The sequence below is a fragment of the Cuculus canorus genome, chromosome 5, assembly GCF_017976375.1.
Source record: "Cuculus canorus isolate bCucCan1 chromosome 5, bCucCan1.pri, whole genome shotgun sequence".
Taxonomy (NCBI): Eukaryota; Metazoa; Chordata; class Aves; order Cuculiformes; family Cuculidae; genus Cuculus; species Cuculus canorus.
The window spans coordinates 17,460,149-17,470,662 of record NC_071405.1 but is presented as its reverse complement, the minus strand read 5'-3'; the positions used below and the strand labels follow the sequence as shown (position 1 = coordinate 17,470,662).

General features: G+C 45.9%; 1 protein-coding gene across 8 annotated transcripts in view; it reads right to left on the bottom strand.

Moving 5' to 3' along the window:
* Positions 1-4,860: 4,860 nt before the first annotated feature.
* LRRC74A (leucine rich repeat containing 74A) overlaps positions 4,861-10,514 on the bottom strand; it is a 25,729-nt gene continuing 20,075 nt past the window's right edge. For 5 of the 8 annotated variants that reach the window (XM_054068869.1, XM_054068868.1, XM_054068870.1 and 2 more), the window contains one exon: positions 4,861-9,452. In XM_054068869.1, the coding sequence (XP_053924844.1) occupies positions 9,380-9,452 (73 nt within the window). In that variant the 3' untranslated portion in view covers positions 4,861-9,379. The remainder of the gene's footprint in view (positions 9,453-10,514) is intronic. The other 3 variants (XR_008450193.1, XM_054068872.1, XM_054068871.1) reach the window with 3 other exon arrangements.

Here is a 10,514-nt window from a genome sequence, read left to right as displayed (position 1 = left end):
CTCTTCCTGTCCTAGCCCTTTCCTCAAACTTACTTCAGCAGTGAATAACCAACCTAGTGCATAAGGGGCAGTTGGATACAAGCTGGTGTTTCTAAAATGGAAGGTTTGTGTCTGCTCGGTTATTGGCATGTCTATCCCAGCCACAACCCCTCAGACTAAGATCTGATATAGAGACAAAGACAGGTAAGAACTTTCTTACTTTCCTTCAATCTTGAAGATACAAAGGTCCCCATTTTAAATGGCTAAGGAGGTCTTGGACTGTGGCCCAAATGCCACCTGTCTGCAGTATGGCCAGATGGGTAGGATGGCTCTCTTAGCTAACAACTCACAGAGACTTCCCTATGTAAGGAGAATTTTCAGCTACCTTTTTTAAGGACTTAATATCCATTTAGATGTGCCCAGCATTACAATGGTGACAAGTTAGGGGGCTGGAATTAGATGATCTTTAAGGTCTCTTCCAACCCAAACCATTCTATGATTCTATGATAAGTTACAGACTAAGGTTCTGGCACAATTACCTTTGGCAAGTGCTACTTGCTTTAGATCATGAGCTCTGTGGAGGTCCACAGATGGTACCTGGGAGTTGTGACAGATACAGGGAAGCAGCTGGAGAGGAAGAGCATGACCCAGGGTGTTTTATTTTCTGGAAAACTGACAAGCACTGATTTTTCTCCATCGCTTCTTAACACAGCATTTGGATTAGGATGGGAGTCGCATCTACAGAGTTTGTCCACTAAACAATGACCCCAAATAAATCTAGGTGTCTTCCTCCAAAAATCTTTGAATCAGAGGGGACTGAACTGTTTTGTTTCAGCTAACCAGGGGATGAATTAATTATGTGGGACTGGAACAGGGTAAAAAAGGGAGAAATGCCTGTAAAAATAGATTTCATTCGGCCTGCTTGCTACCTGTGAGACAGGGAACCCTATAAAAAAGGCAAGACAAACCTGCTCTGTTAAATATGACCAGGTGAAATAACTTAGTCTGTCATCTAGTTCAGTATGTCACATGTGGTATTTCTAGGAAGCTGGTAACACCCCAGAAGTCACTAACTTAATACATGTTTAACTCCTCTCATATTTAATAGCAATGCCAGCTGGGCTTGCATGACAATCTAGATGAGGGTGGGGATTGCCAGCATGGGCCTGAACAGAGCACTGGTAACCACTTAGTAGCCAAGATGCAAAAGAAAGGAGTCAGCAGAGCAACTGTATTTGTATCCAAGACTTATTTGCAAAAAGTGATAGAAATGTGATACATGCTACAGTCTTATTGGCTAAAAAGCAGGAATCTGGGTGGAGATGCCCTGAGCAGGATGGCTCCTATCTGAGGGCAGCATTCAGAAGATGTCGTGAGCTCCAAATGTCCGGGTTCAGAGACAAAGACCATCTTGAGGGTGTCTGGATAAACACAGCTAAGTTATCAGGATGCTTTTTCTCCTCAGAGGGAGGAAGCCCAAATGCTGCAGTGTTGCAGGCAGACAGAATAACATGTGCTGTGTGACACGAAATATTTAAGCACACACAGGCTTTGTGGCGTTTCCTGCCAATCTGCAAAGTATCAATGTGGTGACTTGTGCTGCCAAGAGCTGAGTTAAGAAGAGGTTATGCCTAGTGGGCATAACCTTGCTGCTATCTTACAAAGGGCACGTGACTGAAAGGCACAACTTGGCTATAAGGAAACCCTGAAATGTCACACTGTCCCTTACAAAAAGCCAAATAAACGTATCTGTCCCATCTCTGTCTTCTAGAAAGTTCTGCTCCTCCTCCTTCTCTAGCTATACACTCGAGGAAACAGAAATGCCCTCTAGGTTCCCCAGCTTGCCCCAGCTGTGTTAAGCAATAGCTGTGACAAGGGAGGAGTACAGCATGAAAGGCTCTGTCCTGTGCCCACAGATTGCCCTTCCCTCTGGATGACTTCTCCTACATGTGCAGAGGTGGCTACTGGTGAGACAGTCATCCAGCTGCTTCAGGTGATGCACATGTGCCCACTTGACTCTCTCCTAGAAAACCTCATGTCTTCCTTAAGGGTGGCTCACACCCATCCATATACAGACACATGTAAACAGCATGACACCACATCAACAAAATTATGATGTATGATAATGGCAATGAAAGATGAAAGCTTCTCCCCTCATGCCTGTTTTTCTAGTTTGAAGAAGCAGGGCGTGAGTCCCTGAGTGGATGGCAGAAGGGTAGGTGCTCCTTCTGGCAGCAGAACAGCCTGGCTCCAGCACCAACTATCCCAGCACTGGCAAGAGCAGCTGTACTGCAACTGCTTGTATGCAACTCAAGAGCTTCAAGTCACTTCTGACCCGAGGTGGCATTTAGTGCTGCCAATAATTTTTACTTCCTTACGCAAAGCAAACAAAAAGTCCTCCTGCACCAGCACAGTCACCTGCTGTGGTTTACCCAAGAGGAAAGGAGTGGGCAGTGATGGTGTGGCTGATGCAAGAAAGTGTTCCTTGCCGGTCCATACCTTTTGGGAAGATTAGGGACATTAAAAATCAGAGTGCACATTACAAGTTTTCCTCTCCCATGTGTGTACATCCACCCTAAACATTAGGAACTGTCTCCCTGCTGGTCTTGTGGAAGGAGGTAAATGGGAGTGCTTATAATAAGGTCTGTGACTTGAAGTGCACTAGAAAGGGACATGCTGATGTCCCTTCCCTCCCAGACCAACTGGGAGGGAGTGGAAGGGGCTGGGAATGCCGAGGGGGAATCACAAACCAGTGCCTCAAGCTTTTTGTAAATGGCTTCCTCCGCTCAGAACACCAAGACCTTGTAAGGCCAGCGGAGGTAAGTGCCACTTGCAAAAGAGAAAGGATTTTTTTGCCTTATTGGAGGCAGGACCAGCTGCGTTCCCAACCCGTGACTGCAGCAGCCGTGACCCCTCTGAAGGGAAATCTGAACCCGCAAGCAGTTGTGCTGGAGAAGGATATGCTCTTGTTTCTCTGTTTTGTTTTGGAGCCTCTGATAAGCAGTGGGCTTTCTTTTTTCCTTCCTTTCTTCTCTTTCTTTCTCTCTCTTTTTTCTTTTTTCTTTTTTTTTTTTTTAATGTATTTCCACAGCCTCAAGGAAGGAATTTAAAAAAAAAAAAAAAAAAGAGTTCTGGAATGGGAACAAGTATGTTTCAAATTACAGAAAGGATGTGAAAGGTTCAAGAATTTGAGCCCTGGCTCCGCCCGTGTCTGTCTCCACCCCCCAGAGGGCAGCTCGGCCGCTCCAGCGCCGCACAATAACGTGGCAGCGGGCGCGGAGCGCAGAGCGGGTGCGCACCCGCCGCGGGCACAAACCTGGTGCCCGGCTGCATTTTCAAGGGTTTCAACAAACCTTTGCTCAGCCCGCAGTGTGTTCTGAGCTTAGGGTTTTGGGGTTTTTTTTGTCTCCTAGAGTGTGTCTGTGCGTGCAGGACTTCTTCCTTGCAGTGGTTTAAGCTCCATCCCGGGGATGTGCTGAGGACCCACTTCTGAGGGCGCAGCGCCCTCTGCTCGGTGGAAAGGGAGGAAAAGCAGGCAAAGGTGCAGCTCTGGGGTGGAGAGCGAGTTTCCTGCCGCTACTGCGAAGGTGTAGGTCCTCTTTAGGTACTTTCACGCTGAGAGAAGCCAGTGCTTGGTGCATCGAGGGCACTGACAGTGCCCTCGCGGTGACTCAAGGCGAGAGCTGGTACCTATGCTGTATGTCGCACAACAGCGATGAACCTCTGATCCTAACTGCCCTGCTTGGACTTACCCCGTGTAATTGGCTCCCATACCAGCTCCACAAAGATGGGCTGGGGAGAAACCACTGGCAAAGAGGACTGGTGAATTGGCTTGCTCTTCCCTTACTGGTCAAGATGATGATTGAATCTGGTCTTAGTCCCTTATGGAGGAGACCTTCTCCATTATATGACCATTTCATCCTATGACCCCAAATGCAAACATAGGCCATCAGGGAATGGACATACTCAGGTTCCTGGAGGGAGGATCCTGTGAATAAGTTTACACGACCAGCAGGGCCAGGGAGGTTATTCTCCCTCTGTACTCGGCACTGGTGAGACCGTATCATGAATCCTGTGTTCAGTTCTGGGCCCCTCACCACAAGAAGGATGTTGAGGCTCTGGATCGTGTCCAGAAAAGAGCAACAAAGCTGGTGAGGGGGCTGGAGAACAAGTCTTATGAGGAGCAGCTGAGGGAACTGGGGTTGTTTAGCCTGGAGAAGAGGAGGCTGAGGGGAGACCTTATTGCTCTCTACCACTACCTGAAAGGAGGTTGTGGAGAGGAGGGACCTGACCTCTTCTCCCATATGACAGGAGACAGGACAAGAGGGAATGGCCTCAAGCTCCGCCAGGGGAGGTTCAGGCTGGACATGTTCATGGAAAGGGTCATTGGGCACTGGCAGAGGCTGCCCAGGGAGGTGGTTGAGTCACCTTCCCTGGAGGTGTTTAAGGGACGCGTGGATGAAGTGCTGAGGGGCATGGTCTAGGGATTGTTAGGAATGGTTGGACGCGATGATCCAGTGGGTCCTTTCCAACCTAGTGATTCTATGATTCTATGATATTATTTCCTGTTCCTCCTGTGACATGATCAGATACCGCCTTCCTGTGAGTCTGTAAAAGCTGATGTATTTGTCCTTGAGAGACACATAACTAATAGCATATCAGTGGGGAAACTAAGGTCCACATGAAATGTCAGGAACAGAGAAGGCTACCAAACATCTCAGCAGTCTGCGAAGAAGAGTGTGGCAAGTAATGAACTATGGGTTGATTGCCACCTTCTGATGGGTCAAATTCAGAATGCAATCCTTTGACTGGGCTCTATGGATTAAGAAACTATGAAATAGCTTCAATAATGTTGATAGATAAGAAATCACCCACATAAGAAAAAATAACAAGTAGAACATGTATTTTCAAGAACCGAGTTGTCCATTATGATCCTTATTTTTTTCCAGTGTCTTGTAAGAAAACATTAGCATCAGTCAATTGACCCAAATCTGCTGCCTCATGCTGAGAAAAAACAATTTTGTCCTTGCAGACGTTCACTTCATAATCTCTTCAGATTCTATATTGTTGCTGTGACTGACTCAGGTGAGGTTTTATTCAGTGAGTGAGTTGAAAGGGTACTCAAGTGTCTCAGTTGCACTAGTACATGGCACATGACATACTCCCAGTCCCATGATGCTTTATTTTGTGCATGGCTGCATGATACCCTTTGCATAAGGCACGTGCCCACTGATATACACTGGACACCTTTCTGGTATACATATTATATGGATGAGAGACCACTGGAACAAAGAACTATTAATGCAATTAAAAAGATGGAGAGTAGTATCAGTGTACCCATTTTGGCAGCCCGTGAGATTTCTCCTTTCAAACTAAAGGCCAACCCTTTAAGCTAGTTCAGCTACACAGAGCAAATGTGTCTTCAATGGGAACAAGCTGAGATAGTTTGGCATATAACATTAGTCTTAATACTTACTCTGAGGTTTCCAGAGATTCTGACCAGTAATGTCCTTTTTAATGCAACAATATGTTGTCTTAAGTGTTGTGGTGGCACCTAGGAAATCAGTCTGAATTGAGTCTCATTCTGCTGAATGAGATCCACAACAAAAAGATGATTTCCCCTGCAAGATATCCAAAGGTTCATCTAAACTAGCTAACACATTAAATACTATGTTGTGCATGCTGTGATTTAAAAACATTACTTAATCAGTGTCATTTTCTTTCTAATATTGAAGAGATCTGACAATGTCACTTGGCTGTGTCACTTTCACAAGCCCAGGAAGATACAGAGATTATGTTTAGCCAGCTTTCTGCGCTGTCTAATTTTGTGCTGGCAGGCTGAATTCCTAAGGTACTTTAGATGAGTTTCAGGGCTGCCTTAATTTATGCTGGCCAAAACATTTCCTTCTGTGCCGTTTCACAGGTGCAGGATCAGCAGAGCAATTCATGCTCTACTCCCTGACTGCCCTGCTCAGTATCTCTGAATTCCCAGCAAGGGGACAAATGCTGCCACCAAGCTTAAAAAAGCTTTATTGATCTAAGAGTGTTGAGAGACACTGCAACTACATCCCTCCACCATGCTGCTTGCATGTGAATTTGGAGAACTAAAATTTTCACTAGCATTCCCAGTTTTTTTGCTAGTATTTAAGTTGCATCAGGCCACACAGTAGGACAGAAGGTTATAGCTAGCTCATTCCCAGAGGTCTCATCTCTTTTGGTTTTGTGTTTGGCAAAGTAGATAATTTTTATTTACCAAACCCTTTTGGAACAGAAATCTGGGCTCAAACTCTTCAGCTGAAAGAAACCATGCAATCTCCCTGTAGGTTTTTCCTGGTGTAAAAGTACAATCTAAGTGCCACATCACTGTTGTGTCTGGAGTTTAAGTGGACAGGCAAATAAATAAAAGCCACACCTGCCGCAGGCCAGCACCCGTCTCTATTTGATTATGTTGTTTTCTTACCGCAGATTTTTGATGGCTGTAGCTAATCTAGAATCTTAAAGGCAATAATTGGACAAATCAGTTTAGTTGGGCAGACGATTCTGTGTAAACCTAAGTGGAATAGTAATGCATGACTAATATACAACAGCACTGTGCATGAGATAAAGATGCATGTGTAACACATACAACAAACCCAAGACACTGTGGGAAGAAAAGGTGAAGATATTTAACAGTCTGTACATGTTACTCCTCCACTTTGACATGCACCTTTTTCTGCAGAACAAACACAGTGCTGTAGGGACAGTGAAACATGACCTTCACTCCCTGCCATTAGGTCCTCTGAGATCCCATTGTTCTCTCTTCCACATTTGCTAGTCTGGAAACAAGTGAGAAACTTCTCACACCTGATTTAGCTTACCAAACTCAGAGAGCATCTGCCTGTTGATTGGCCAAGAAGCTTGTTTGAGATGCTGTAAATTTTGTTCTCTGTCAGGTAACAATAGTTGTTGGACATGCCAAAAAACTACTCCTTTTTTTGGTGCAAATACAAAATCATGAGGTGTTTCCAGCTTCCTGGCCTTAAATCTCAGTTTGCACATGTTGGTATTTACATTGTATGCCTCCTAAACTAGGGGGAAAAAAACTCAAAACCTCAAAAAAGGACTTCTTGGGATTGAGGGGGAGAGAGATACAGATATATTTTACACTGGCGTGAGTACTTGATGGTTAACACGTGATCAGCAGGCTTGGAGCAGCTGAGGAACATCCTAGAAGATGACATGTTTTAAACATCAGCCTCCCCCAGAAATGATGACTAAATTGCGCTCAGGTCCGTGGATCGTGTGCAGTAACTTCAGTGGATCCAAGAAGGACTAAAACTGTCCGGCAGCAGTGACACTGCTCCATACTCATCACAAACATGGGCCAACAAGCGATGTCAGCGTTGTCACACGGGTAGGAACCAAGAGTCAGTATCCGTACTCCCTCGGCCACCGAGGCCGTGAGTCCATCACAAAGCGCACCCCAGGCACTGCCCACCACCCTCCCAGTCGCTGGAGCGGGACGGCGGGGGAACGGCTTACAACAGTTCAAACGATGCTCCTGCTGGTAGCACTTCTTCGGTAAACAGCCACCAAGTAGTTTTCAGAAGGGGAGCCGAGCGCAGGCTGCGGGCACAGCCGGTAGTCCCGGGGGGATCAGTGCCGCGGTGGGGGGCAGCGCGGCTCCCCGCGCTCCACCGGGGCTGCCCTGACCCCGGGGGGCGGCACGGGCACCAGCCCAGCCCTGCGCCGCAGCACCCCCCGGCCCGGCCCGGCCCCGGGGCAAGGCGCGGTGGGTCTGTCTGAGGAGGAGGCGAGCTCGAGTTGTTAAAGGATGGGCATGGACCGCTCCCCAACCGCACCCCTCCCCGCGCCGAGTCTTCGTGTTCTGGATCTTGCAGGTTTAGTGGATACTTTAAAAAAAGTGTACCTCGGTGCTTAGGAACAGTCACGAAAAGCTGATTACATTTTAGAATCATAGAATGGTTTGGGTTGGAAGGGACCTTAAAGATCATTTAATTCCACCCCCCCTGCCGTGGGCAGGGACACCTCCCACTGGATCAGGCTGCTCAAGGCTCCGTGCAGCCTGGCCTTGAACACCTCCAGGGATGGGACAGCCACAGCTTCCCTGGGCATCCTGTTCCAGTGCCTCACCACCCTCATTGTGAAGAATTTCTTCCTAATGTCTAGTCTAAATCTTCCTCCTTCACTTTAAAGCCATTATTTTAGGAACAGAGAACAGAAAACCCCACAGTGTCACGCCCCGCATGTGCATACTGCCTAAGATTTCAAATGCGCTGCGCTGTTCTGATTGTTTGTCTCAATCTCCGTGGGCTTCAGATGTGAAGGGGGCACTGGCCACAATCACAAGTAAATTCTGGAAGAGTCACAGGCAACAGTGGGCACGGATCTGCTCAGGTAATGAGTTAAATCCCAGCAGTCACTATTGAGAATAACTACTGAGAAGTCACGCTGATGCCATCATGGCAACAGTCACATTGTCCTCTGATGAGGCACTGGACCCACAGGAACTCTTAATTCAAAGATATTTTTCCCAGGTGTGAATTCTGCTAGGAAACAGACAGAGACTTACCAGATGGCAAACAGCTGCTTCTCTTCCTTTCCACTGAAGGCTGGTCTTCCCAGAGTGGCCAGCTTGTCCCAGTTTTCCAAGTTTCATGGTGGTATAGTCTATATTGGCAGCTGCACATGGCAAACTGTATTTCCTGTGGCTCAGCTCATCTGCCCATGTTTACATTTTCTGCACTCTGTTTATGTATAAATACTAATATATATAAGGCTTTCATTTCTTTTTAAGAGTTGTTGAAATATGGGGGTTTTTTTTAATATTGGTTTAAAAAAAAGCAGTTTAGTATCTGAGCCATTTAAAATCTGTTACAGCTTCAACCCTTCCAGCATATTTTTTCCCACAGAGATATTTAATAAAATTCCTGTTACCATAACTTTCTGAGCAACATTAACTGCAGTTTTTTATGAACTTTATTTTTCTCCTCTTCACAGAGAAGGTCCCTGTGTCAGAACCGCTACGTCTGGTAGCGGTTGTCTGCAGGGCACTTGCTACAGTCTTTGCCCATGTGTACTCCCTCTAAATGGGATAATGAAAATACCTGAGTTCTCTTGTTATCCCCATTCCTGCTTTTTGTCTCTGTCTCTACAAATAAGGTTAGCACACAGAGCGAGACAGAATTGGTAACCAGCTCCAAAGGACCAATCCCTTCTACCTCTAGCTGAAAGAACCAGACTGTATAGAGGACCTGCTGTGTACAGGAATATTGACTATTATTTCTGCATTCAATAACTTAGACTATCAGTGTTGGGCCAAGCCCAGGGCCACTCTGAACTTTCTTCCAGTGTTTCTACTACAATCATTCACTGTCTGAGCTGCCTCCTTGTTTCAGTTTTATGGCTTGTCCTTCTCCTCCTCCACTTCCCCTTCCACAGGCTTCTGTGTCGGCTCCTGCTCTTTTAAATGTCTGAATGAAAAGAAAGAGGCAAAGCTGTATTAACCCAGTAAAGTGAACCTTCCTTATCAGGTATCTTAAAGCTGCTGACAGGACCTTGAGAAAACAGACCGAGGTGGAAACAGTAAGGACAGCAAAGGTCACAACTCTTCTGACTGTTGTCTGCAAGCTGGATACAACCACTGCCACACATGCTAGAATGCTAAAATGCATTAAAAAGCTAGATAAGGCGTGGATATCTCTGTTTATTTTTCCCCACATATTAACTCAGCAGCACTAATGTCACCATGTGACATCTTTGCTGATCATTGGGTTTCAACAGTTCTTAATTTGCTTACTACTTAAACAGAGTTCCAAAATTTGTCCTAAAATACTGGGGAACTGCATCTAACCCGAGATTCAAGAGCAACCAGGCTGAGGCTCATCTAACCTCTGAGCATGCTTTTAGTACAGTGAAGGAATATGTGAAGAAATAAAGACTGGATCTAGCGAAGCAATTAGCTTCTCTTTCTAAATATTAGGAAGCTAAGTGAAGAAACTTGCAAAACTGATGCAATGCTTCTAGTCTTAAAACCAGACTACAGCATATATTTAAGCCTTCCAGGATGGGAATATTTGGGCATGATTAATATGGTTTTCAGCTGATGAGTCACATGCCAGAACTAACTGGAAATCTAGGGGGAATTTTCAGTCCAATGACAAGCAGTTTAGCCTGCAGCGACTGACAACCTCCAAGGAGTTTGCTGCTGACTGCTCAGAACTTGGACATGATTGCTACAGGCACTGAGGAAGAGGCACTTTCAAGGGAATGAAAAGTTCTCTAGTTTGAAGGCAGGTTTCCAGGGAAAACTAGGTCTCCTAAGAAGAAGGGTCAGAGAGAAGGAAGAAAAATGAGAGTCACAGAAGATGGAGGAAAAGGTCTGAAGGCACAGATATGCTGTCTTTGCAGATCTTACCCTGGCTTCAGGGAGAGAACAGTGTTGAGCTGATGTTTTTCACATACGCTTACAAGCATGAAAGAAAATGCCATTCAGCTCTGAGATCTATGCACTCTCACAGCATGTTTATCAAACA